Raw genomic sequence first — 22,333 nt, 5'->3', positions numbered from 1 at the left:
AAAGGTTTAAAATAATTAAACAATATCAAAGATACCTGGAGTTAGGAGAGTTTAAATAATAGCAAATAGTACTTATATACATTAATTGCAGATCTAAATGCAAAACGAGAGTACCTAATTAATAGTAGTAAGTTGCAACCTGAAAGAGGTGATCGAAAAATTTAGTACTCTTTCACACCGACCATATGTGAGAGACTCACAAGTGTAGTAGTTCCCTTACTGAACGGGTAGACATTAGAGCCTCACAAGTTTTAATGAGGGTCTACATAGCTTACTCCTATTAATGATTGACATATATATCAACATTATTTTTTTAATCTTTCTTTGGAATTTGCTAAAACTCCAAAATATGTGAATTGGAGTTCATGATCTACTAATTTAACCTCACTTTGTTTCGATTTATGTAATAACATATTTAATTCGTTTCAAAAAGAATGATAGTTTTAAAATTTGAAAATAATTTAATACAAATTTCTCATCTTATATCCTTCATGAGAAGCTCATTTTGAATACATATGGAGCTTATTTTTTTATTATAAGTTAAAGTCTTCATTTTTTTTGTTAAATTTTGTGCCGATTTAAACTTTGCTACATAAAATGGAATGGAACAGAGTAAATAGAAAAACAAGACCCAATCGAAGAAAAAGGAATAAAGGAAAAGTTTAACTTCACTTTTTCTTTATATTCTTTGTCCTTCCATTAAAGATACCCTAAGTAGTTGAGATAATTAAAATGAATATTCCCCTAATTAAGATCAGGAACATATGCTTACATCTCAAGGTTGTTAATTAAACATCTGATACCTTTTTAGTATTAGAAGTAATTTATTCTCTGAGCAATATTTTACTCTTTAACTGAGCTAAAAAGTTGGATATCCATATGTACGAGTGTGACAGTCTAGCTTCTATAAATACTTCTCCCTGCTCAAGCCTAGAGGACCACTTCTACTTTGTCACTAACCAAAAATTACAAAACCATTCTCTATTCAATAAACTACTGAGCCTGCTAATTACATAAATTCATCCTATTTTCCTCTTGTTATTCACAAAATACCTTCCTGAACCATAGCATAAATTTATCGTGCATGTCCATATAGCCATATTTTGTGACGTGCAAAGAATAGTCATCTTGTTGGTAGTAAATGAGTGTCCCTAAAGTTGTTTAGTGGCTCTGAGAAAGTAGTCATCTTGTTGCTAGCAAGTGAATCATGTCCATATAGTCATATTCAGTGGCGTGCAACGAGTAGTCGTCTTGTAACTAGCAGGTGAATGTCCATATAGTTGTTTAGTGGCACAAACAAAGTAATCATCTTTGTTGATTGATAAGCGGTGGAATCTTCTAATTAGCCATTTAATTTAGTGGCGTGCAGAAAGTAGTCGTCTTATTACTATCATGGCAACTACCATGGTGGCGAAACGAGCACGTGCCATGTGGTGGATGAGGCTACACTCCGCCATTCGTACCGCCTTAGCATGCACCATAGTGGGTTGTGTCACCCTATATAGTCCACCTTCACTTGCGAAGCAACTAGCATTTCCTTCCTTTTCTTACGTTACATCTATATTCATAGTATCCGATGCCACTTTAGGCCATGCCTTAAGAGGATGTTGGCATGCATGTCTTGCCACACTTCAAGTCATGCCTCTTTCCATGCTAGGCTTATGGCTACATGGCTATGTCACTACCGACGATTTCTCGCCGGAAGTAGCCGCCTTAATGGTGGCGGTAAGCGCGTTTTTGGTGGCGTTGCCGGAGAGTACGAACTTGATGTGTAAGAGAATTGCTTTTGGACAGCTTGTTATAGTGTACGTTGATGTTGTTATTCATGGGGTTTATGTCAATTCTGCTGTATTGCACCCTCTTAGAATTGCTTCTAGCACTGGTCTTGGAGCTGTGGCTTCTATCTTAGCTCTGTTGTTGCCCTATCCCTGGCTAGCTTATCATGAGGTATGCATCAAACTTCAATCAAGTTTCAAAATATTACCATAGCCCTATCAAGGTTCTATCTTCTCTGAACGGTTATACGTGGTTATCTTTTAGCGTAGCTTTTCAAACTGCTAAATCTAATTTTGCACGACGACCATTTTGGTTGATTGAAAAATAAAGATCTTTAAATATGGATATTTGATAGAAACTGATATACTTAATTAGATTTAAGTTATATATATCGATAGAGTAGTGAATCTTTTACTCCTTTAATATTATTTTACCTATTAACTATTTATTTTAGGTTACTAAGCAATATATATTGAGTAATATTAAGTAAAGTTACGTACAATTATCTTTTAAGTTACTTGATTTTGTAAATACTTTTCATACCATTAACATATAGTAGATATTAAACTTCTTTTAATATGTACCATATTGACCATTCAAATTGTTTTTATAGTTTCGATGTAACCGAAGTTTACAGCTCATGTTGAAAAGTCAAGCAAATTATCACTTGTTTTAACCGTAAAATCGCCATTTAGGTATATTTTTAAATTTGCTCAATGGTTTAGTTTGTCTAGTATTAGTAATATGTTTCTCTTTAGAAAATCCTTAAGTTGAAAAGGAAAGATGATCGATGTTTCAGTGTAAACTTGGTCGATCAAGACACTGATGTAGTAATTTGGATCTTCTAGGAAACGTCCATTTGGCGTATGGAAATACAGTATTTGCAAATCAATATTTGTTTTATAATTTTATCAATTGTTTTAATTTCAATTTGATATGAAGAACTTGAAGTTGAAAAAACTTGCTTTGAGGATTACTTTGAGTGAAATGATGGCCGTTTCAGTTTCACTCACAAAAATTCTACTAATTCTTTCTCCAAGTGAAACCTACGTCCAAACACAATTGTCGACCTCCTTTTCCGTTTCAATCGCTGTTTGGCCATACAAAAAAATTTTCTTTTTTTCGAAATCGGTGTTTGTTCATAAAATTTTTAATTTTCACTTGAAAACGAATTTCGAAATTTTTCGAAAATTTGAAACACTCCAAAAGGGTGTTTTTCAAAATTTTCAAATCACTCAAAAAAATTCAAAAATAACCCAAAATTATATTCATGTCCAAACACAACTCTAACTTTCAAACACTATTTTCACTTGAAAATTTTTTTCACTTTTTTCCGGAATTTTACAATTCTTATGTCTAAACGCCTAATAGTAAAATTCTTGATGTTAAACTTGACATATATATGCATACTGCATTAGTTTGTGGTAGATAGAAGTGCCCTTATTCCTATGGCAAATTGATTGATTATGTGCTTGGTATGGTTCTCTTCTATGGTCCATAAACATCACAGATGTTTCCAGTCTGTTTGAGCAAAATTGTAAACGTAAGGGGAATTGAATTTCCACATTAGAAATACCTTTCTAACCATTTAGGAGTAAATATGTAGGGTCAGTAACATATAGTTGTTGCCTACTTCATTCAATGTTTTAATAATAGAATTTATAACATCATTCTGATTTCTGCCCTGTTACTATTATAGAACAACGTGTTAGATTTTCATATCATACAACAATAACAATAATAAATTTAGTATAATCTCACAAGTGCGGACTGGAGAGGGTAGTGTATATGCAACCTTACCCCTACCTTGCGAAGGTAGAGAGGTTGTTTCCATAGACCCCCGGCTCAAGCAAAGTACAGTCATAGCAATTTCAAAAAGAAATACAGTAATGAAAAAGCTATGAAAGAAAAGCCGTATCAATAGCAAGATAATAAGACAAAGGAATCAAAAGAAATAACATGTTGTCTGGTAATAATTTCCTTTTTCTCGTATCTGTGGCCTATCCTACTTATTGTCTGGTAACTAAACGACTAAATAGTTTTCTAAGATCATAGTAAATGTCCTAATTTAATTTAGTACTGCATATTTATGATTAAACACATGATACTATTGCTAATATTGTGAATAACATTGCCAACAGGTGAGAAACCTATACAAAATTTATGCAGAAAATGCTTCAAAGAGAATAAATTTATATTTGAAAGCAATCCATACTCAAGATGATCAGATAGCCATGGAACTAATATCTCAGGCAAAGCCCTCTGCTGATACAGGAACTAAGCTTCTTGAGACTATCAAATTCTTGGAGGTAAGCTCATGAGATCCCTAAAAAACTTCTCAATCTTTGAATTCATCGGTTCTTGTTTGGGTTAATTTCACGTATGATCACTAAATTGTATCCACCATAACAGTAAAGTCATAAAATTATTTTTGGCACTAAGTTTACCCACTATAACGTAAAACCTATGTTGCTCGGACGCTCCCAAAATGTTGTCGGGTTCGTGTCGAATCTTCCAAAAGTAGTGTATTTTTGGAGGATCCAATACGGGTGTGGCAACATTTTGGAGAGCCCGCGTAACATAGCGTAAAACTACTAAATTTACCTATTATAATAATAAAATAAAATAAAAATTTTAGTCACCACATTAAAGTAGCTGAATTTTACCCATTATAACGGTAAAGTCGTCAAACTGTACTAACCGTAACGACAAAACCTACCGATCAAGATGACTTTACTGTTTTAGCGGAAGAATCTTGTCAGGTTACTGTTATAATGAGTAAAGTTCAGTTAGGTTTGTGACTTCATAGTTATGGTGGATACAATTTACTGACCATATGTGAAATTAACCCATTCTTGTTCATAATCTAAAATACCCTCCTAATTTGAGCAGGAAGGTTTGCAATGGGAGAAACCTTGGCTGAGATTCTTGATTCCCTACTTCACAGATCCAGGACATGGTTTGCAAAACATGGAAGTTTCAATGAAAGGAATGGAAATGGCCTTAACTTCTTACCCTTCATTCCTCACCAGAATGATAGATGATGAGCTCTTTAAAGTCTCACATAATGTTCTGATGTTTCTTGGTGATAAAATGGGGCAAGATAGATCCATTTTACCACAAAATTCAGTGACAGAAGGGGAGTTTGAGAAAAGGTCTTCTAGGCTACCCCATGAACCAATTTTACCAACCAAACTAGATCAGCCAGCACATTTCTTCTTATCTTGTTTAAAAATGTGTACGAGTGATTCTGACACGATCACGCCTATTACTGACCAAAGATCAAGAGAAACAATGGAAAGTAGTAACAACTCGTGCTGCAAACGAGTCTGCATCAATTGGACTGTGCCAATGATCAACGAAAGAATGGTGGTATTCGCGTTTAAGTGTTCATTTTCATTAGGGCTGGCCGTGCTACTTGGTCTGCTGTTTAATACAGAAAATGGATATTGGTCAGGCCTAACAATAGCACTCAGTTTTGTTACAGGAAAACAAGCAATTTTCACAGAAGCAAATGCTAGAGCACAAGGAACAGCCATAGGATCAGTCTATGGTGTACTTGGCTGCACTATTTTTCAAAAAGCCGCGCATATAAGGTTCTTGTCCCTCCTACCTTGGATTATTTTCACAACATTTCTAAGGCATAGTAGGATGTTCACTCAAGCAGGGGGAACAGCAGCAGTAATAGGTTCACTACTAATTTTGGGAAGAAAGAGTTATGGTCCACCTAGTGAATTCGCCATTTATAGACTCACTGAGGCCTTCATTGGACTAGCATGTTTCGTCGTTGTTGAGCTTATTATGCAGCCAACAAGCTCAGCCACTTTAGTTAAAAAGCATCTCTATCTGATCCAAGGAACACTCAAAGATTGCACTGAACACATGATTGTTGATTCAAGGCAAAAGGCGTTAATGGAGAAGCAAAAGAATCTGAAATCTCAAGTCCAAGATTTGGAAAAGTTCATTAAAGATGCAGTGTTGGAACCTAGTTTCTGGTTTTCTCCTTTTCCAATTTCTTGCTACCAGAAGCTCCAAAAATCTTTGTCAACAATGGCAGATGTTCTGTTTTTCATGGCCTATGATATCGAATTCCTCTCACAAGCGTTCGATAGCTATTATCCTGATAGAAAAGAGCTTCAACAATATATAAACAAGGACTTACAGCATCTCAAGAATGCCCTAAGCTCTGCAGTGAGCTGCTTTGAGAAAACCATTTCTAACAGACTGTTAAAAGCTTCTCAAATCCAACCAGAGCAGAATATCTTGAATGATCTTGAAGAAGGGAATTCGTCGTGTCCAAATGAGTGTATCATTTCTTCTACAAATGATGAGGAGATGGAGATGGTTTTAAGTTCTTTCCTAGAACACTCAAGGGAAGTTTGTGGTAAAGTAAGGGACATTGCAGGTATAGAGCTTAGAGAAACCATTGTTGGTTTTTTGTGTTCTTTAGAATTTTGCATGAGCTTTTTGGAGAGAGAAGTAAGAGACATTGACAGAGGGATAAAAGATTTGGTGAGATGGGAAGATCCTCTGGGTGAACCAATTTGTTCATAAAAATCTACCAGTTTTCTTTGAGTTAGTAGCAAATCCTATAGAGCCAAGTTTAGTAGCCTTAAAAACCAAAAAGCATAAAGCTGTAGATCTAAAATAGGGGTTTTAGCATTTTATCATCTATAGTTATTTTGCTTTTTCTTTTCCCATTTTAATTCCCCTTAAAATTCAAAGATAACATGTTATTCCGAATCTTCTATACCTCTGACTTCGTGTAAGAAACGTTTTTCGATCAAGGCAAACCTGAAAGAAGCGACAAAGCAAATTACAGAAACAACAATATCTTTTGCTTTTAACAGGAAAAACTTCTAAAACATTAAAGCAATGGTGGAAAAGGAAAAGATGTAAATCCTTTACTCCATTCGATAATCCTGTGAAGCCATACACTGATCAATAGTTTTCGATTAGAAGCAGTCAAGATACAACTCCATGCTCAGAAGAAAATGTTTATGCCACATCAAAGTTCATTCATCTAACATATAAAGATGCCAAAGGTAAATGAGCATAACTATGGTTGCCGAGGCTAATTCTAAAGAAACAACTTTCAATTGCCTTCATATTTTGGGTCTGCCATCACATAATGATAAGCAACCACCAGCACAAAGATAAAGATACCAAGAAAGTTGGCGAAGAAGCCCAGGTCCTGGTCGTCAATCATCTGTAACATTCATGCACAAAAGAACCAAAATATCAGACAAATCAACCAACCATACTTGTCACTCAATATGTGGACAATAACACTCTAAAAAAGCTAGTACAAAGAGAAGGATAGTCAATATAAAGTGACCAGCTATTCTAATCTACTTCTTATTTAAGTTTGAACATCATGTAGACTGTTGTTGAGTTTTTTTCCTTTGGCACGATCTAAAATACTTAACAACTCCAACTTTAGCATTCATACTTAAAAGTTTTAAGCAGCTCCAAATAACACCTGCTCTTTAATAATCTAAAAGACATTATATGGCTAGGTAATTAGTCAGCCAAGCTGTTCAACAGACTCTACCAGACACAAAAGGCGACATAGTAAAGCGCCAAAATGAGACAGGCAATATAGAAAACAGTGGCAAAAAAACAAACGCACCAACACACTGAGCACTCATTTTACATGGAGAACAATAAGGAAAGAAAAGACTAGAGATATCCATGATTGGCGTAACAGCGTATTATCTTGTGGCCAATGAGTGCCTAAGCACCAAGATGCCAGCAAAGGCCAGAGACTTGCAAAGCTGGATTCAAAGAACACATGCCAGCTCTTTATTTTTAGGTACATGACCTTATCTTCTCTTTTCTTCTCCCTTACTTTCTGTTCCTAAAAAAGTCAATCCAACAGCAAAAGGTTAAGCTTAGTCCCCTCTTCTCCTATTCTTTCTTTTCCTTCCCCTTCCCTCAAATAAAGTCTGAAACATCCTTTAATGAAGCTGTTTGTAAAGTCTTAAAAACAACTCTAGGCTAATGAACAAACCACATTTAGGTGTTAGTGTCACATTACACTTTCCTCTTTTCTCTTTCCCAATCAATCATAAAACAAGTACTCCACTTAATACTCCCCTTCCCTCTTCCTCTTCTTTCTTTTCTCTTCTTCTAAATAGTCCCTATTCTTATACCTTCATTTCTTTTAGTACAAAACATAAGGGTTTGGAATACTCTCAGGACCTATTTGGATGGAGGGATTTAATCCTATGGATTTCTAATTCATAAGATTAAAAACTATACACCAGTTTTGATACCATTTGATTTTAGCTGTAATTAGGATCATTCCAGATGAATAAAACTTCATTTTTGACAATTCTTTGAATTTAATAAAACTTCCTTTTTAACCATTATCTTCATACCCTTCAGAATCCTTGATTCACAATCTAGTTCTTCTACAACTCCAAATCTACTGATTCTACCTTTGAATTTATGTTCTTTTTCTTCTACATAATTCATTCAATTATGAATAAAACTTCCTTTTTAACAATTCTCGTTTTTAGCATATACATTTGACATTTATATGGCATTCCTTATGGAATTAACAGAGACGCCACACTTAATTTATCCGTGAATAACAATCCAAACAGCATGAAACAAAAGATCAAACATTAATTGCAATATATAACCAACAAATCATCTAAGGAATACAAATATTCAACAAAAATAGCATCTCAGAATATGCTCAATAAATAAGTAGACAAAATTGAAACTGGATAAATTTTGAGGGAAAACAGGAGGATTCAAGCATAAAGAAAATGCAGTATAGATCGAGAGATAATGAAATTATTTGATTTGCTATGAAAAAAGAACAAAGAACTTACAGTGATACTAAGACGAAACGGAGAATTGGTGTAAAATTCGAAGAAGCCTGACAGCTACGATCTCGATTTTCATCTCTTTTGGGAGACGTTGGGTCTATTTAACCTACCGTTGACGTGGGTGGGTGGTAATCGTACGTCGTCGTTTCTCAGAAGGTGGTAACTTGAAAAATAAAAATTGAATGTGGCTGCTGGGATTCGAGCCCAGGTCTCCACGGCCACAACGTGGAATTCTCACCACTAAACTACAGCCACTTGTTGGTATTGGGTGCAGAAACCAAAATTTAACTAAAACATTTTATCATTACCTTGTTTAGTGTATTGGGACGTTGGGTGCAGCAATTCTCAGTTTCAATCGGCTTTTAAGAGTTCAGTCTCTGATTAGTTTGATTATTCTCAATTTTCGGCTTGACCCTATATGTTGGACTTTTTAAAATAAAACAAATAATGTATCATCAAATATATATGTGGCACTGATCTATTGTTTATTTTTGTCTTTTTGATTCAAGGTCTTTCGAAAATAGTACATCTATCCCTTTGGAGTAGGGGTAAGGTCTACGTATACTCTACCCTCCCCAGATCCCACTTGTGAGATTTTACTGGGTTGTTATTGTTGTTGTAATGTATCATCAAATATCTGGGACACTGCACCTAAGAATGGTGCAGAAGATTTTCAAAGCCAGAAAACATCTTGAAGAAGCAGGCACTACGCTGGGTGAGGTACAACAAACGGAAAACTTTTCTATCAAAAAAAGTCTATCAAAGACTGTGTTTACCCGAAAAATGGATGGAGTTGAATTTGTACGTAGTTCTAAGGATATGTGGCGCAACTTAATACAAATTATAAGGATAAATAGAAATATAAGTATGGATTGCAAAGAATGCAAAATAGATAAGGTTGTAAGGAAGATGAATTTTAGGACTAAACAAGTGGAATCTTTACTATGGGAGAATCTATTGTTTTGATTACAATGTAAGCATGAAAAAACTTGCCTTTACAGAAATGATAACCATGCTCTTTTATAGTAGGGGGTCTTGCTCTAAACATAATTTAAAATGCTCAGTGGGAGATCCACGATAAATCAGCTTTTCCACAATTCCTGCCACGATTCTCTCTAGTGGGATTGCAACGGCTTTTGTCTGCGAGCTCGATCTTGACTCGAGCTCTCGATCTTGGTTTGAGCTTGATTCTGACTCGAGCTCTCGATCTTGGCTCGAGCTCGATTCTGACTCGAGCTCTCGAATTTATTCGGGGTCAATGTTGGTCGGTCTCTAGATCATAAGCTTGATAGCTTTACTCTGCATCATAGTTCGATTTGGATCCGAGCTTGACAATGATATCGAACTCGACATTGATCAGCCCTTCGGATTCGAAGCTTGTTTGTACCATCTTCGGAACCCATCTCGGGGTCTCACTTCGATCGATTATCTTTCGAACTCGATCAGACGTACGAAGGCCGAAATCTATTTCGACCGTATACAGATAGTCCCCCCGTTTCTCAGGAAGAATGTGGTGAGAAACAATATGATTTTTCGACGGTTCGATCGGATTATAAGCTGACGTCTACATCGGGATCTATCATGACGCACATGATATCTGTCCCGTCTATTTAGTCTTTTCAGGCATTTAATGCATGTCAGACGGTGCTCGGCCACCGCTGATACTGAACCGCTATCACTTAAACCTATAAATAACCCTTTCTTTTATCATTTACTACTTTTACCTTTTCAATCTTCCAAATTTCTCAAGTCCTTTTTCGTATTCTCTGGCTTACCCGCAAATCTGTGATTTCTATTTGCAAACCCCCCCCCCCCTCAATTTTACCAAATCTTTGTCACTTTCTTCGACTCCTCACCTTTGAATTCGAAAATAGCGAAAACGTCACAAAACATTTCTCAGAAAGAGAAGGCTTCATCTTCACAGTGTATCGCCGATGAAACACCGGCAGAACCACAGTTTGAGGAGTGCGTTCCCGGGGCGTGTGTTCTTACTTCTGATTTTAAGGTCGATAAAGCCTCATCGATCCCTGGCCGATGTGAGCCAGTATCGAGGTACATGTGTTCGATAACCGAAAAGCACCTCAAACAACTAAAGAAAGATTGCAATTGGGATAGAAAAGAAATAATAATTCCTACTTCTGACGAAGATATCACCACTTATGTGAAAAGGGTTTTTGAATGTGTATACTTACACTTTCACGTTAGGTCCCCTCGATTCCGTTATTATTGATTTCTTTCGTCAATACCAAATAACCCTAGGCCAGGTCCATCATTCTTTTTGGCGGATCGTTATCTTGATCTGATACTTTGTGAACAAAATCGAGGGGATGTCGTTCACCCTCGACCATCTTATCCGATTATACCGTCCTCGACTTTTTCAAGGAGGGCTAATAAAACTTCAGCATCGGGATACCAAGGCTATGTTCTCGAGCATTGACGAGGATAGGGATCGGGGCTGGATGGGCAAGTTCGTTCGAGTGAGGACTTCGGACCTGATTCCAACAAAAAAGATGCCCTTTTCCGAGGAGTGGAATATGAAACGTAAGTGTGATCCTGCTGTTACTTCCTTCTATTTTGTTCTTTTATTTCTTTTCTCATCGATACTCTTCTTTTTGTGATGCATCGGTTTTCTGGATGCCCGGAGCAGTTCCCGATTGGGTACGAGCTCTTGTTTCGACCTCCACATACGTCGAGCGCTCATGGTGTGATTTATCAAAGGGTCGGTAGGAGGCCAAAAATCACGGTAAGCCTCTTTCTCGTACTCTTTGATAATTCGAACGAGATGACTTCCAAATATTTTAATAAAAATTTCTATATGCAGGTTTGGGAAAAGATGCGGTTTTGAGGCCCTTGTCCGTCGAGGAAGAAACTTTGGCCACTATCCCAAAGCCGGTGAAGGAAAATAAAAAGAAAAGAGCCTCCGTTCCCGAAGATCCAAAACCAAAGAAGAGGACAGATCGTAAGCCGAACAAGAATGTCATTCCTTTGACCGTGAAATCAGTTCTGCATCTATGGGATGGAGATAATGAAGAAGAAGAAGAAGAAGAAGAAGAAAAAGAAAATAATGGGTCCGCGCTGGCGGCCCGAACGAAGAGAACAGCTGATTCCCCATCGGCAGCTGGATCGATGATGCTTCATGAGGCTCCGCCTCGAGCTGAGGGTATACCGGAGAAAAATTCGGGCGGAGTCCCTGAGTTGTCGGAGATCGAAGACGCATCCTATCGGAGCCAACAGATGGGGGATATGTCTGAAGGGCCCCCTCTTGAATCCCTTCGAACCGAAGAGAATTCTCCAAGTGATTCATTTGGGGCAGCAGCAATCGAAGATTCGCCCACATTTCCCGCTTTTTCCGCATAGGTGATTCGGGAAGCCCAATCTTTGGGGGCCCTCTATCTAGACAGGCCTCATGATGGAGAGGATCCCTTTCATGACTTGTTTACCGGTATCGAGGATGTTGTCGGTACTAGTGATAAATCAGGTCTTTTTCACGGGGTGCAGCAGGCTTTGAATCAGGTAAGTTTTAAAATTATTTTGTCGGTACTACCTTTATGCTTACTTTTCGTTTCTAACTTCATTTTTTGTATCTTTGTAGGCAGCGGCAGTTCATCGAGAGGCATGTTCTCGGTCCTAAAACGAGCTGCGTCGATACGAGGCCGACCTTCAGCGGGTTACTGATGAGAGGAACTCCATAAAACTTCTCTTAGGGCAAAGGGAAGAGGAAATAAAAGACCTCCGAGCTGAGTTGGCCAAGGCTTACCGAGATCAGACCGATCTGTCTGAGCAGGTAATGATACTTTTAAAATCCTATGGGATTGATACCAGAACGATGGCTAATTTTTTGGTCTCACAGTTGCAGCAAAAAATTGAGATGATCGGGAAGCTTCGTGAGGAGGTCGACGTGATAAAAGTAGAGTCTTTGTAGTGGAAAGAAGGTATGGACCGCTTTGCTGCAGAGAAAGAAACTGCTCGAGCCCAGTTATCATCGGCTGAAACCCAACTTCAGAGAATGAAGGAAAAATGTCTGGTTCAAGCATGAAGAATAGAGGAGCTCGAGGCTCGGTTGGCCTCTGTACTTGCCAAGGCCGAATCTGATGCCGAAAAGGCAAAGACCGATGCGGATGCACTCGTGGCCGTCTATCGGGACAATGCTAACGCTGCCCAGGTCTAAGCAAGAGAGGTAGTCGAGACCGCCGATACTCGAGCACATTGGGTCGTTGAACTTGTTAAGTGCCGATCTCGGAGGGAAACCCTCTAGGAGATCCATGCTCGTGGTTTTGACCTCTCTGAAGAGATAAAAAGGGCCAAAGAACTTGAAGTCGATGATGAAGACTTGGTTTCCGATGACGATGATGATGACAATGATGATGATGATGGGAGTAAGAGCGAATCCGAGAATGAGGGGAGCCCGATAGAGAAGAAACCGCTTCTGGGGATGACCAGGAAGCTTAGTCCTTAATTTTTTACAGTATAATCAATTATGTAAACAATTTTGTATATAGAAATATCCCTTTTTTGCCGACTTGCTTCGTAGCCTCTATAATCGAGCGAGCGCTTATTCAAACTTGAAGTGATGTAGCCCTTAGGCTTATTAGTTGAGTCAATGATTCGAGCTCGAAAAAGTATAGCCCGTAGGCATAATGGTCGAGTGAGTGCTTGCTCGAACTCGAAATAAAAGTAGCCCGTAGGCTTAGTCATCGAGTGAATGATTCGTACTCGAAGTAATGTAGCACGTAGGCATAATGGTCGAGTGAGTGCTTGCTCGAACTCAAAATAAAAGTAGCACGTAGGCTTAGTCGTCGAGTGAATGATTCGAACTCGAAGTAATGTAGCCCATAGGCGCAATGGTCGAGTGAGTGCTTGCTCGAACTCGAAATAAATGTAGCTCATAGGCTTAGTAGTCGAGTGAATAATTTGAACTCGACGTAGTGTAGCCCGTAGGCATAATGGTCGAGTGAGTGTTTGTTCGAACTCGAAATGAAAGTAGCCCGAAGGCTTAGTAGTCGAGTGAATGTTTCGAACTCGAAGTAATGTAGCCCGTAGGCATAATAGTCGAGTGAGTGTTTGCTCGAACTCGAAATGAAAGTAGCCTGTAGGCTTAGTAGTCGAGTGAATGATTCGAACTCGAAGTAATGTAGCCTGTAGGTATAATGGTCGAGTGAGTGCTTGCTCGAACTCGAAATAAATACAGCCCATAAGCTTAGTCGTCGAGTGAATGATTCGAACTCGACGTAATATAGCTCGTAGGCATAATGATCGAGTGAGTGTTTACTCGAACTCGAAATGAAAGTAGCCCGTAGGCTTAGTAGTCGAGTGAATGTTCGCAAAGTAATTTGGACTATATTTTAAATTCAAGATATATTAGTTCAAATAAATTTATTGGGCCATATAATTAGATTAGTTATATAAGTCCAACATATATGGATTAAATAAATAAGTCTTAATCCATTGGGCTAGCCCATTTAATTGGGCTAAAGTGATGGGCCCACTTCATTAAGCCCAAGATATCATCTTCCTAGAGGCCCTGTTTGGTGACATGTGTCAAATGACGTGGCACGCCAAGTCAAACGGAAGAGCCAATGGGATCATGCCATGTGTCAAAATGCCAAGGCATGCCAAGTCACATTAAAAGGCCAATGAAATCACGCCACGTGTGCAAGTGACATGTTCTGGCCAATCAAATACGGTCATGTCACACTTCAATTTGATTGGTCGGAAAGAGTTTGTTCTTATCACAACTCCTCCCTTCCACAACTATAAATAGGGGTTTTCATAACCCAGAAAAGGGATCGGAAGTTATAACAAGAATCAAGAGAGAGCTCGTGGATCAAACGCCGCAAATTACTCTACAAGTTTCAAGCTTCAAGCAATCAAGTTTAAGTTCAAGAAATCAAGTTCAAGCTCAAGAACGAAGAGCAAGTCAAGAGTCAAGGAGTACGAGTTCAAATCAAAGTTCGTACTAGTTGAATTCAAAATTATCGTTCGTGGAAACAAATATAGATTCAAGATCAAGCTCAGAGGGCCTTGAATTTATTTACTATTGAAAAGAAGAATTAGAGGATTCATAGAGATTGTACACTCAAATTATTTAAAATCAAATACTACGATTGTTGCAATATTTTTCGATCTTTATTTAATTTTCTCGACACAATTTATTATCTATAGGAACATATTCCTAGAAACCCTAATAATACATGTGCATAGAATATCCACTAAAATATTCTCTTTTACGTCTTATCTTAGAACTAGCCATTATAACTCTGTCTAAGATGCTCGACCTCGACCTTGAACTACAGTGACTTCACGCCCTTGATCTTTGCTGACTCTTCGACCACACCCTTCATCGCTTCGAGGCTACTTCTCCCTTGGGGCCGATCTTTGCTTATTTTGTATTTTTTATTAGGGGTTTCATTTGTCATGTAAAGTTGCGAAGACGCAAATAAAAGAACATGACCGAAGGAAAATGTAAGATAAATACTTGACCGCATTAGGTGTTTACACCAAATTAATTTAACTTGTCATGGTTAAGTGGTTTTTTTTAGCCGAGAGTCTATCGGAAACGGCTTCTCTACTCCTCCTAGAGTAAGAGTAAGGTCTGCGTACACTCTACCCTCCCAAGACCCCACTTGTGGGATTTTACTAGGTTGTTATTATGATTAAGTGGTTTAATAAAGTAAAAACATGTACTCCCTCCGGTTCACTTTAAGTGATTTTTTTGATTATTTTCATACATATTAAGAAATTTACTTTTTAGCATTAATTAATAATGAAATTGACCATATTAACCTTAATTTGCTTATTGGAAATATAACAAACTACTTATAGGCACTTTAATCCAAGTGAAACTTTGGAAAGAAGAAATTAATTTCTTCTTGATATCTGAAAAAGTTAAATATTGTGGACTACAAAAAAAAAAGACAAAAATATCACTTAAAGTGGATCAGAGGGAGTATTAGTTAAGTGTTTAAGCGATAAAAGCAAATGTACAAATACATATCATGTTTCTATTAACTTGATATAAACAAAGGTAAAATTTTACCAAATTGTACCTATTGGTTTTCCAAACGAAAACAAACCAAAAAATAAGTTTTTTTGTTTCCGTAAGCGAACAAAGAGAAAATGTTAAAGGACTGTTTTCCAAAATCAGAACAACCCTTTTTTTTTGCCAATAAAGATTTTTAATCGTTTTCAATCTTTAATTATTTTTTTCTCCTTTTAACTTCGTTTTCTTAAACTATTTCTTTCCCAAACAAATAAAATCCAAACAACTTGGATGCCATTTGCATTTTAAAATTAATAAAAAAAAGATAGGGAAGAATAAGTAGCTTTGTTAGCAAAATCCTCGTCCTTTATATGCCTTTTCCTCATCATCACTAACGCACGTACGCCGTTTGACACTCAATTTTCCGCGAAGTTTCGTACAGAATATCAGTTTTTTTTTCATATTTCAATCCTAGTCATCAGCTGATCAGCAAACAGTTGAATCATTTATCTAGCAATGGATTTGTAGATTGAGAAAAAATCAGCTTCTCTTTTAATTTGACGCCGCATTATGAGCTCATCAATTTGATACCCTATTTGACTTAAGAGTTTCTGCTATAAGGTACCTTTTGCTTATATATCCGTAATAATTGTCTCGTTTTATATCTGGGAATATGATTGAGATTTGTCAATATATTGATGTATTGTGGATCTCTTTTGCAATTAAAAGCTTAGTATTTTAGACCCATCTATTAATTTTGTTTGGCCAGTCTCTTGTTTTTGGGTTGCTTGCTTTATTGGCTCTCATATATGAACACTTAAGCACTTGAATAGATGCAAACCCATATGTTGATTTTGTTTGTTTGTTCTCTTGTTTAGGATTTGCTTGCTTCATTGATTGTCAGATTCAAGATATTCAAAACTCAAGTACTTGAGTGCATATTCTTTTTCTTTCAATTATAGTATTGATGATGCCTTCTTGCTTAGGCAATTTCTTGTTTTTGGGTTGCTTGCTTTTTTTATTCTTAGAAGGAATAATATCAATACTCCAGCTTCCGCACACCTCAGGCCATTCTTTTGGGTACCTCCCACTAGGGGTGGCAAACGGGCAGGTCGGGTCGGATATGGGACCGGTCTAAAACGGATAAATTATCCGACCCGACCCATATTTAATACGGATAAAAAATGGGTTAATCGTCGGATAACCATATTATCCATGGCTTCTTCTCAGTTCTCCCTTAGTTGTAGTGTTTAATGCTCTTCATGGTAAAAAGTTATAATTTTGATGCTCCTTTTTGTTGTTTCTTTTTTGTTTTTGTTAGCAGTTTCTTGTTTCTGGGCTGCTTGTTTTTTTGATTCTCAGAAGCTAGGATATTGATGCTCAAGCACTTTAATGCAACAGCTTATCCCTACATTGATAGTGTTTGATGCTCTTTGTTCTTGTGCATTTTCTTGTTATTGGTTGATGGCTTTATTGATCATTAGATGCGACAATATCAACATTACATCACATGAATATATTTATCTTTTCCCTTCCAGTGTAGTGTTTGATGCTCCTCTTGTCTGCAATATCTTGTGGTGCATAGTCTGCGGTGATACTGTGTTTATTTTGCTCCTATAACTCCTTGGGTAATTGAGTTTATCATTTTTGTGACCAAATCCTTTTTCACTTTATTTAACAGGTAATCTACCAGGTTATTGCAATTTCTTGTATAATCGAGTCATTTCTTGCAATACCTGTAGTTGAGCAATGGGGAGTCAAAGTGAAGGAAAACTTAAATTTTGTATCGACAGAGGGGGCACTTTTACTGATGTCTATGCAGAAATTCCTGGAAAATCTGAAGGCCGAGTCATGAAGTTGTTGTCAGTTGATCCTTCTAATTATGATGATGCTCCAGTTGAAGGAATAAGGAGGATTTTGGAGGAATTTACTGGAAAGAAAATTCCCCGTAGTTCGAAAATTCCTACTGATAAGATCGAATGGGTGAGGATGGGTACAACCGTGGCAACAAATGCATTGTTGGAGAGGAAAGGGGAGAGAATTGCACTCTGTGTCACTCGAGGCTTTAGGGATTTGCTCCAGATTGGTAATCAGGCTCGTCCGCATATATTTGACCTCACTGTATCAAAACCATCAAATCTTTATGAGGAGGTTGTAGAGGTTGATGAGAGAGTTGAGCTTGTTCTTGATAAGGAGGGAGGAGTAAATTTAGACTCTTCTGCATCACTTGTTCAAGGTGTTTCAGGCGAGCTTGTCAAGGTTGTAAAGCCACTCGATGAGGAAGCTCTGAAACCTTTGCTGAATGCTTTGCTGCAAAGGGGTATTAGTTGCTTAGCTGTGGTTTTGCTCCACTCTTATACTTTTCCCCAGCATGAAATACTTCTGGAAAAGTTAGCTCTTAGTTTGGGCTTCAGGCATGTATCTATATCATCTGCTTTGACTCCTATGGTCCGAGCTGTTCCTCGAGGATTTACAGCAAGTGTAGATGCATATTTGACTCCTGTTATTAAAGAATACTTGTCAGGTTTCATGTCCAAATTTGATGAAGGCCTAGGAAAGTTGAATGTTTTATTTATGCAGTCGGATGGAGGGCTTGCACCAGAACATAGATTTTCAGGCCACAAAGCAATTTTGTCAGGTCCTGCTGGTGGTGTAGTTGGTTACTCTCAGACACTCTTTGGGATTGAAACAGACAAGGCCCTAATCGGTTTTGACATGGGTGGTACCTCTACTGATGTCAGCCGATATGCTGGTACCTATGAACAAGTTATAGAAACCCAGGTTGCTGGTGCAATAATTCAAGCACCTCAGCTCGATGTAAACACAGTCGCTGCTGGCGGTGGATCAAAGTTAAAATTTCAGTTTGGTTCTTTCCGGGTGGGACCAGATTCAGTGGGTGCACACCCAGGACCAGTTTGTTACCGGAAAGGCGGGCAACTCTCAGTTACAGATGCAAATCTTATCTTAGGATATGTCATTCCTGATTTTTTCCCGTCCATTTTTGGTCCCAATGAGGACCAGCCATTAGACATTGATGCTACGAGGGAAGAGTTTGAAAAACTTGCGAGGCAAATCAATTCCTACAGAAAGAGCCAGGATTCATCTGCAAGGGACATGACGGTAGAGGAGATTGCACAAGGTTTTGTGAATGTTGCCAATGAGACCATGTGCCGCCCAATACGGCAATTGACAGAAATGAAGGGTCATGAAACAAGCCACCATGCTCTTGCTTGCTTCGGAGGTGCAGGTCCTCAACATGCCTGTGCCATTGCTAGATCACTTGGAATGAAGGAAGTTCTTATTCACAGGTTATGTGGAATCTTAAGTGCATATGGTATGGGGTTAGCTGATGTGGTAGAAGATGCGCAAGAGCCGTATTCTGCTGTTTATGGCCCTGATTCTGTGATTGAAGCTTCTCGCAGAGAAACTATCTTGCTGAAGCAGGTGATGGATAAGCTGCAGGAGCAAGGATTCAGAGAAGAAAGTATCACCAGCGAAACATACTTAAACTTAAGGTATGAGGGAACAGACACCGCAATCATGGTAAAGAGACCAACCAATGATGATGGGTCACCTCCTGATTATGCTGCCGAATTTGTCAAGTTATTCCAGCGGGAGTACGGATTTAAACTTCAAAACAGGAATATAGTTATATGTGATGTTAGGGTTCGCGGTGTTGGAGTCACTAACATACTGAAGCCTCGAGCCCTAGATTCTTCCCCTGGTGCCCCTAAAATTGAAAGTCACTACAAAGTATACTTTGGGAATGGATGGAATGACACTCCTTTATTTAAGCTTGAAAATCTGTCATATGGGAATGTTGTTCCTGGCCCAGCAATTATCATGAATGGCAATAGCACTGTCATTGTTGAGCCCAACTGCAAGGCCATTATTACAAAATATGGCAACATTAAAATAGAGATCGAGTCGGCTTCCAATACTGCAAAAGTAGATGAAAAAGTTGCAGATGTTGTGCAGCTCTCAATTTTCAACAACCGGTTTATGGGAATAGCTGAACAGATGGGGCGCACCTTGCAGAGGACTTCTATATCAACAAATATTAAAGAGCGGCTAGACTTTTCTTGCGCACTTTTTGGCCCTGATGGTGGGCTTGTGGCAAATGCACCCCATGTTCCTGTGCACTTGGGGGCTATGTCGAGCACTGTTCGGTGGCAGCTGAAGCACTGGGGTGATAATCTAAATGAGGGAGATGTTTTAGTTGCCAATCATCCTTCTGCTGGTGGTAGCCACCTGCCTGATATAACTGTAATTACACCTGTTTTTAACAAAGGTAGATTGATATTCTTTGTTGCAAGTAGAGGGCATCATGCAGAGATTGGAGGTATTACTCCTGGAAGTATGCCGCCTTTCTCAAAGTTCATATGGGAGGAAGGAGCAGCAATAAAAGCATTCAAGCTTGTTGAGAAGGGAACTTTTCAAGAAGAAGGAATCACCAAACTTCTTCGTTACCCTTGTTCTGAGGAATCAACTCATAACATTCCAGGAACGCGCAGGCTTCAAGATAATTTGTCTGACCTTCATGCACAAGTAGCTGCAAATCAGAGAGGAATTACCCTTATCAACGAGCTTATTGAGCAATATGGTCTGGAAACTGTCCAAGCATACATGAACTATGTTCAGGCTAATGCTGAAGAAGCAGTGAGAGAAATGCTTAAATCTGTTGCCGCGAGAGTTTCTTCTGAAGCAAAAATGTCCGGAAAGGAAGGCGTAGTGACTATTGAAGAGGAAGATTACATGGATGATGGGTCTACCATACACTTAAAGCTTACTATAGATTCTATGAAGGGAGAAGCATTTTTTGATTTCTCCGGAACCAGCCCAGAAGTTTATGGTAATTGGAATGCCCCAGAGGCAGTGACAGCTGCTGCAGTCATTTACTGCGTACGCTGTTTGGTGAACGTTGATATCCCTCTCAATCAAGGTTGCTTGGCTCCTGTAAAGATTTATATACCTCCTGGTTCATTTCTCTCTCCAAGTGACAAGGCTGCAGTGGTGGGTGGTAATGTCCTTACGTCACAGAGGATAACTGACGTCGTTCTTACTGCATTCCAAGCTTGTGCCTGCTCACAGGGTTGCATGAATAATTTAACCTTTGGGGATGACACTTTTGGTTACTATGAAACAATTGGAGGTGGAAGTGGAGCTGGTCCTACTTGGGATGGGACGAGTGCAGTCCAGTGTCACATGACCAACACCCGAATGACAGATCCAGAGATCTTTGAGCAAAGATACCCAGTTATATTGCATAAGTTTGGAATAAGAGAGAATAGTGGAGGTGCTGGACAACATAAAGGAGGTGATGGCATTATCAGGGAGATTGAATTCAGGCGGCCGGTCATTGTGAGCATCCTATCAGAAAGGCGTGTGCATGCACCGAGGGGGCTGATGGGTGGAAAAGATGGGGCTCGAGGTGCTAATTTCCTCGTCACGAAAGATAAAAGGAAGGTGTATGTTGGTGGTAAAAACACAATCGAGGTGCAGGCTGGGGAAATACTTCAGATTTTGACACCAGGAGGAGGTGGCTGGGGTTCAAAATGATGAATACAAAGCAAAACTTCTACTGCAAATACCTTCCATGCCACCCAAACATCCACAAAGGAGAAGAAGGGATAACAATAATAAGGGAAATGAGGCATAAACTTCCTTTTTTCTGTATGGTGCATATGAGAATGCTTGGTTCTTCCCCTATTTTAAAGATGTATGATTTCAATAATTTCATGTTTCCGAATAGATAATAATTGCTGGTCACAGAATATGTTCTACTTATAATAGCTTTGGTCCATCCATGGCCTCTATTTGTAACATGGGGAGAAAGTACCCCTCTTGTTTGCTTCCAAGTTTTAATGCAGAAGCCAAAGGGCAGCCCGGTGCACTAAGCTTACTCTATGCGCAGGGTCCGGGAAGAGCCGGATCACAAGGGTCTATTGTACGCAGCCTTACCTTGCATTTCTGCAAGAGGCTGTTTTCACGGCTTGAACCTTCGACCTCCTGGTCATATGATAGTAACTTTACCAGTTACGCCAATGTTCCCCTTCTTAATGCAGAAGCCAACTTTCTTGGAAAATACATACTCGTAGATGGTATTTGCATCAAATTATATCAACTTCTTATGGTTATGTGATAGAACGAGGTGGGAATGTATATTAATTAACAGGGATGGAAAATTTATGTGCAAACTTATCCTGTATTTATTTGTTTGGTGAAGATATTAGGTGCTGAGTTAGTTTTTTTTCACTGGCAACTGGACAAAGGCTCTTTGCCTCTTTCTTCTCCTTAAACATACTGAGAAATGTGTGCCATTAGAACTTGGTGTGGCTTTGAAGCTTTACTAGGAGTACTTGATAAGTGACAAGTGATATAACTAGGGTGCAAGATTTTGCGGTTAGTTTTCTAAATTCAAACAAGATCTTATACTACTCTTACCGAATATTAAAATGGTACATTCTTCCAAATCATATGAATTTTCTGTTAATCTTGTAGCAATCAAGAAAATGAAACTAGTTCCATTCCAGAGCTTCAGAAATTTTAAAAGTAATTAAATATGGAAAGTGCTATTTAGAAAATAATTTAAAACAATAAATGTACATACTAAATTTGTTTGAAACACTAAAAAGAAAAAAAAGGTGAAGAATCTAATTATTTCCTATATTATTCGAAATTGAGTAATTTTGTCATCCGTTATACTTTGGGTTTAATTTTATCCTGCCATTACAAA

At 38.3% G+C, this 22,333-nt stretch overlaps 3 protein-coding genes and 1 non-coding gene across 4 annotated transcripts; 2 read left to right on the top strand and 2 right to left on the bottom strand.

Annotated features, from left to right (window-relative positions):
- The first annotated feature begins 959 nt into the window (after nucleotides 1-959).
- Nucleotides 960-6,474, top strand: LOC104105004 (uncharacterized). Its single transcript, XM_009613234.4, has 3 exons — nucleotides 960-1,947; nucleotides 3,918-4,085; nucleotides 4,669-6,474. Exons 1-3 carry the CDS (start codon nucleotides 1,393-1,395, stop codon nucleotides 6,328-6,330), a joined length of 2,385 nt encoding a protein of 794 aa, XP_009611529.1. The 5' UTR covers nucleotides 960-1,392; the 3' UTR covers nucleotides 6,331-6,474.
- Nucleotides 6,475-6,657: 183 nt separating this feature from the next.
- On the bottom strand, nucleotides 6,658-8,647 carry LOC104105005 (dolichyl-diphosphooligosaccharide--protein glycosyltransferase subunit 4A-like). Its single transcript, XM_018773731.3, has 2 exons — nucleotides 8,622-8,647; nucleotides 6,658-6,985 (listed from the first exon to the last, which is right to left on the bottom strand). Exon 2 carries the CDS (start codon nucleotides 6,983-6,985, stop codon nucleotides 6,872-6,874), a length of 114 nt encoding a protein of 37 aa, XP_018629247.1. The 5' UTR covers nucleotides 8,622-8,647; the 3' UTR covers nucleotides 6,658-6,871.
- A 154-nt stretch (nucleotides 8,648-8,801) lies between these two features.
- On the bottom strand, nucleotides 8,802-8,873 carry TRNAH-GUG (transfer RNA histidin (anticodon GUG)). The gene has a single exon. It is a non-coding gene; the product is annotated as a tRNA-His (tRNA).
- A 7,122-nt stretch (nucleotides 8,874-15,995) lies between these two features.
- Nucleotides 15,996-21,400, top strand: LOC104105003 (5-oxoprolinase 1). The gene is made up of 2 exons (XM_009613233.4): nucleotides 15,996-16,218; nucleotides 17,279-21,400. Exon 2 carries the CDS (start codon nucleotides 17,347-17,349, stop codon nucleotides 21,154-21,156), a length of 3,810 nt encoding a protein of 1,269 aa, XP_009611528.1. The 5' UTR covers nucleotides 15,996-16,218; nucleotides 17,279-17,346; the 3' UTR covers nucleotides 21,157-21,400.
- Nucleotides 21,401-22,333: the final 933 nt, after the last annotated feature.

Source organism: Nicotiana tomentosiformis, chromosome 7 (assembly GCF_000390325.3).
Source record: "Nicotiana tomentosiformis chromosome 7, ASM39032v3, whole genome shotgun sequence".
NCBI classification, from domain to species: Eukaryota; Viridiplantae; Streptophyta; class Magnoliopsida; order Solanales; family Solanaceae; genus Nicotiana; species Nicotiana tomentosiformis.
This window is presented reverse-complemented; position numbering and strand designations above follow the sequence as displayed.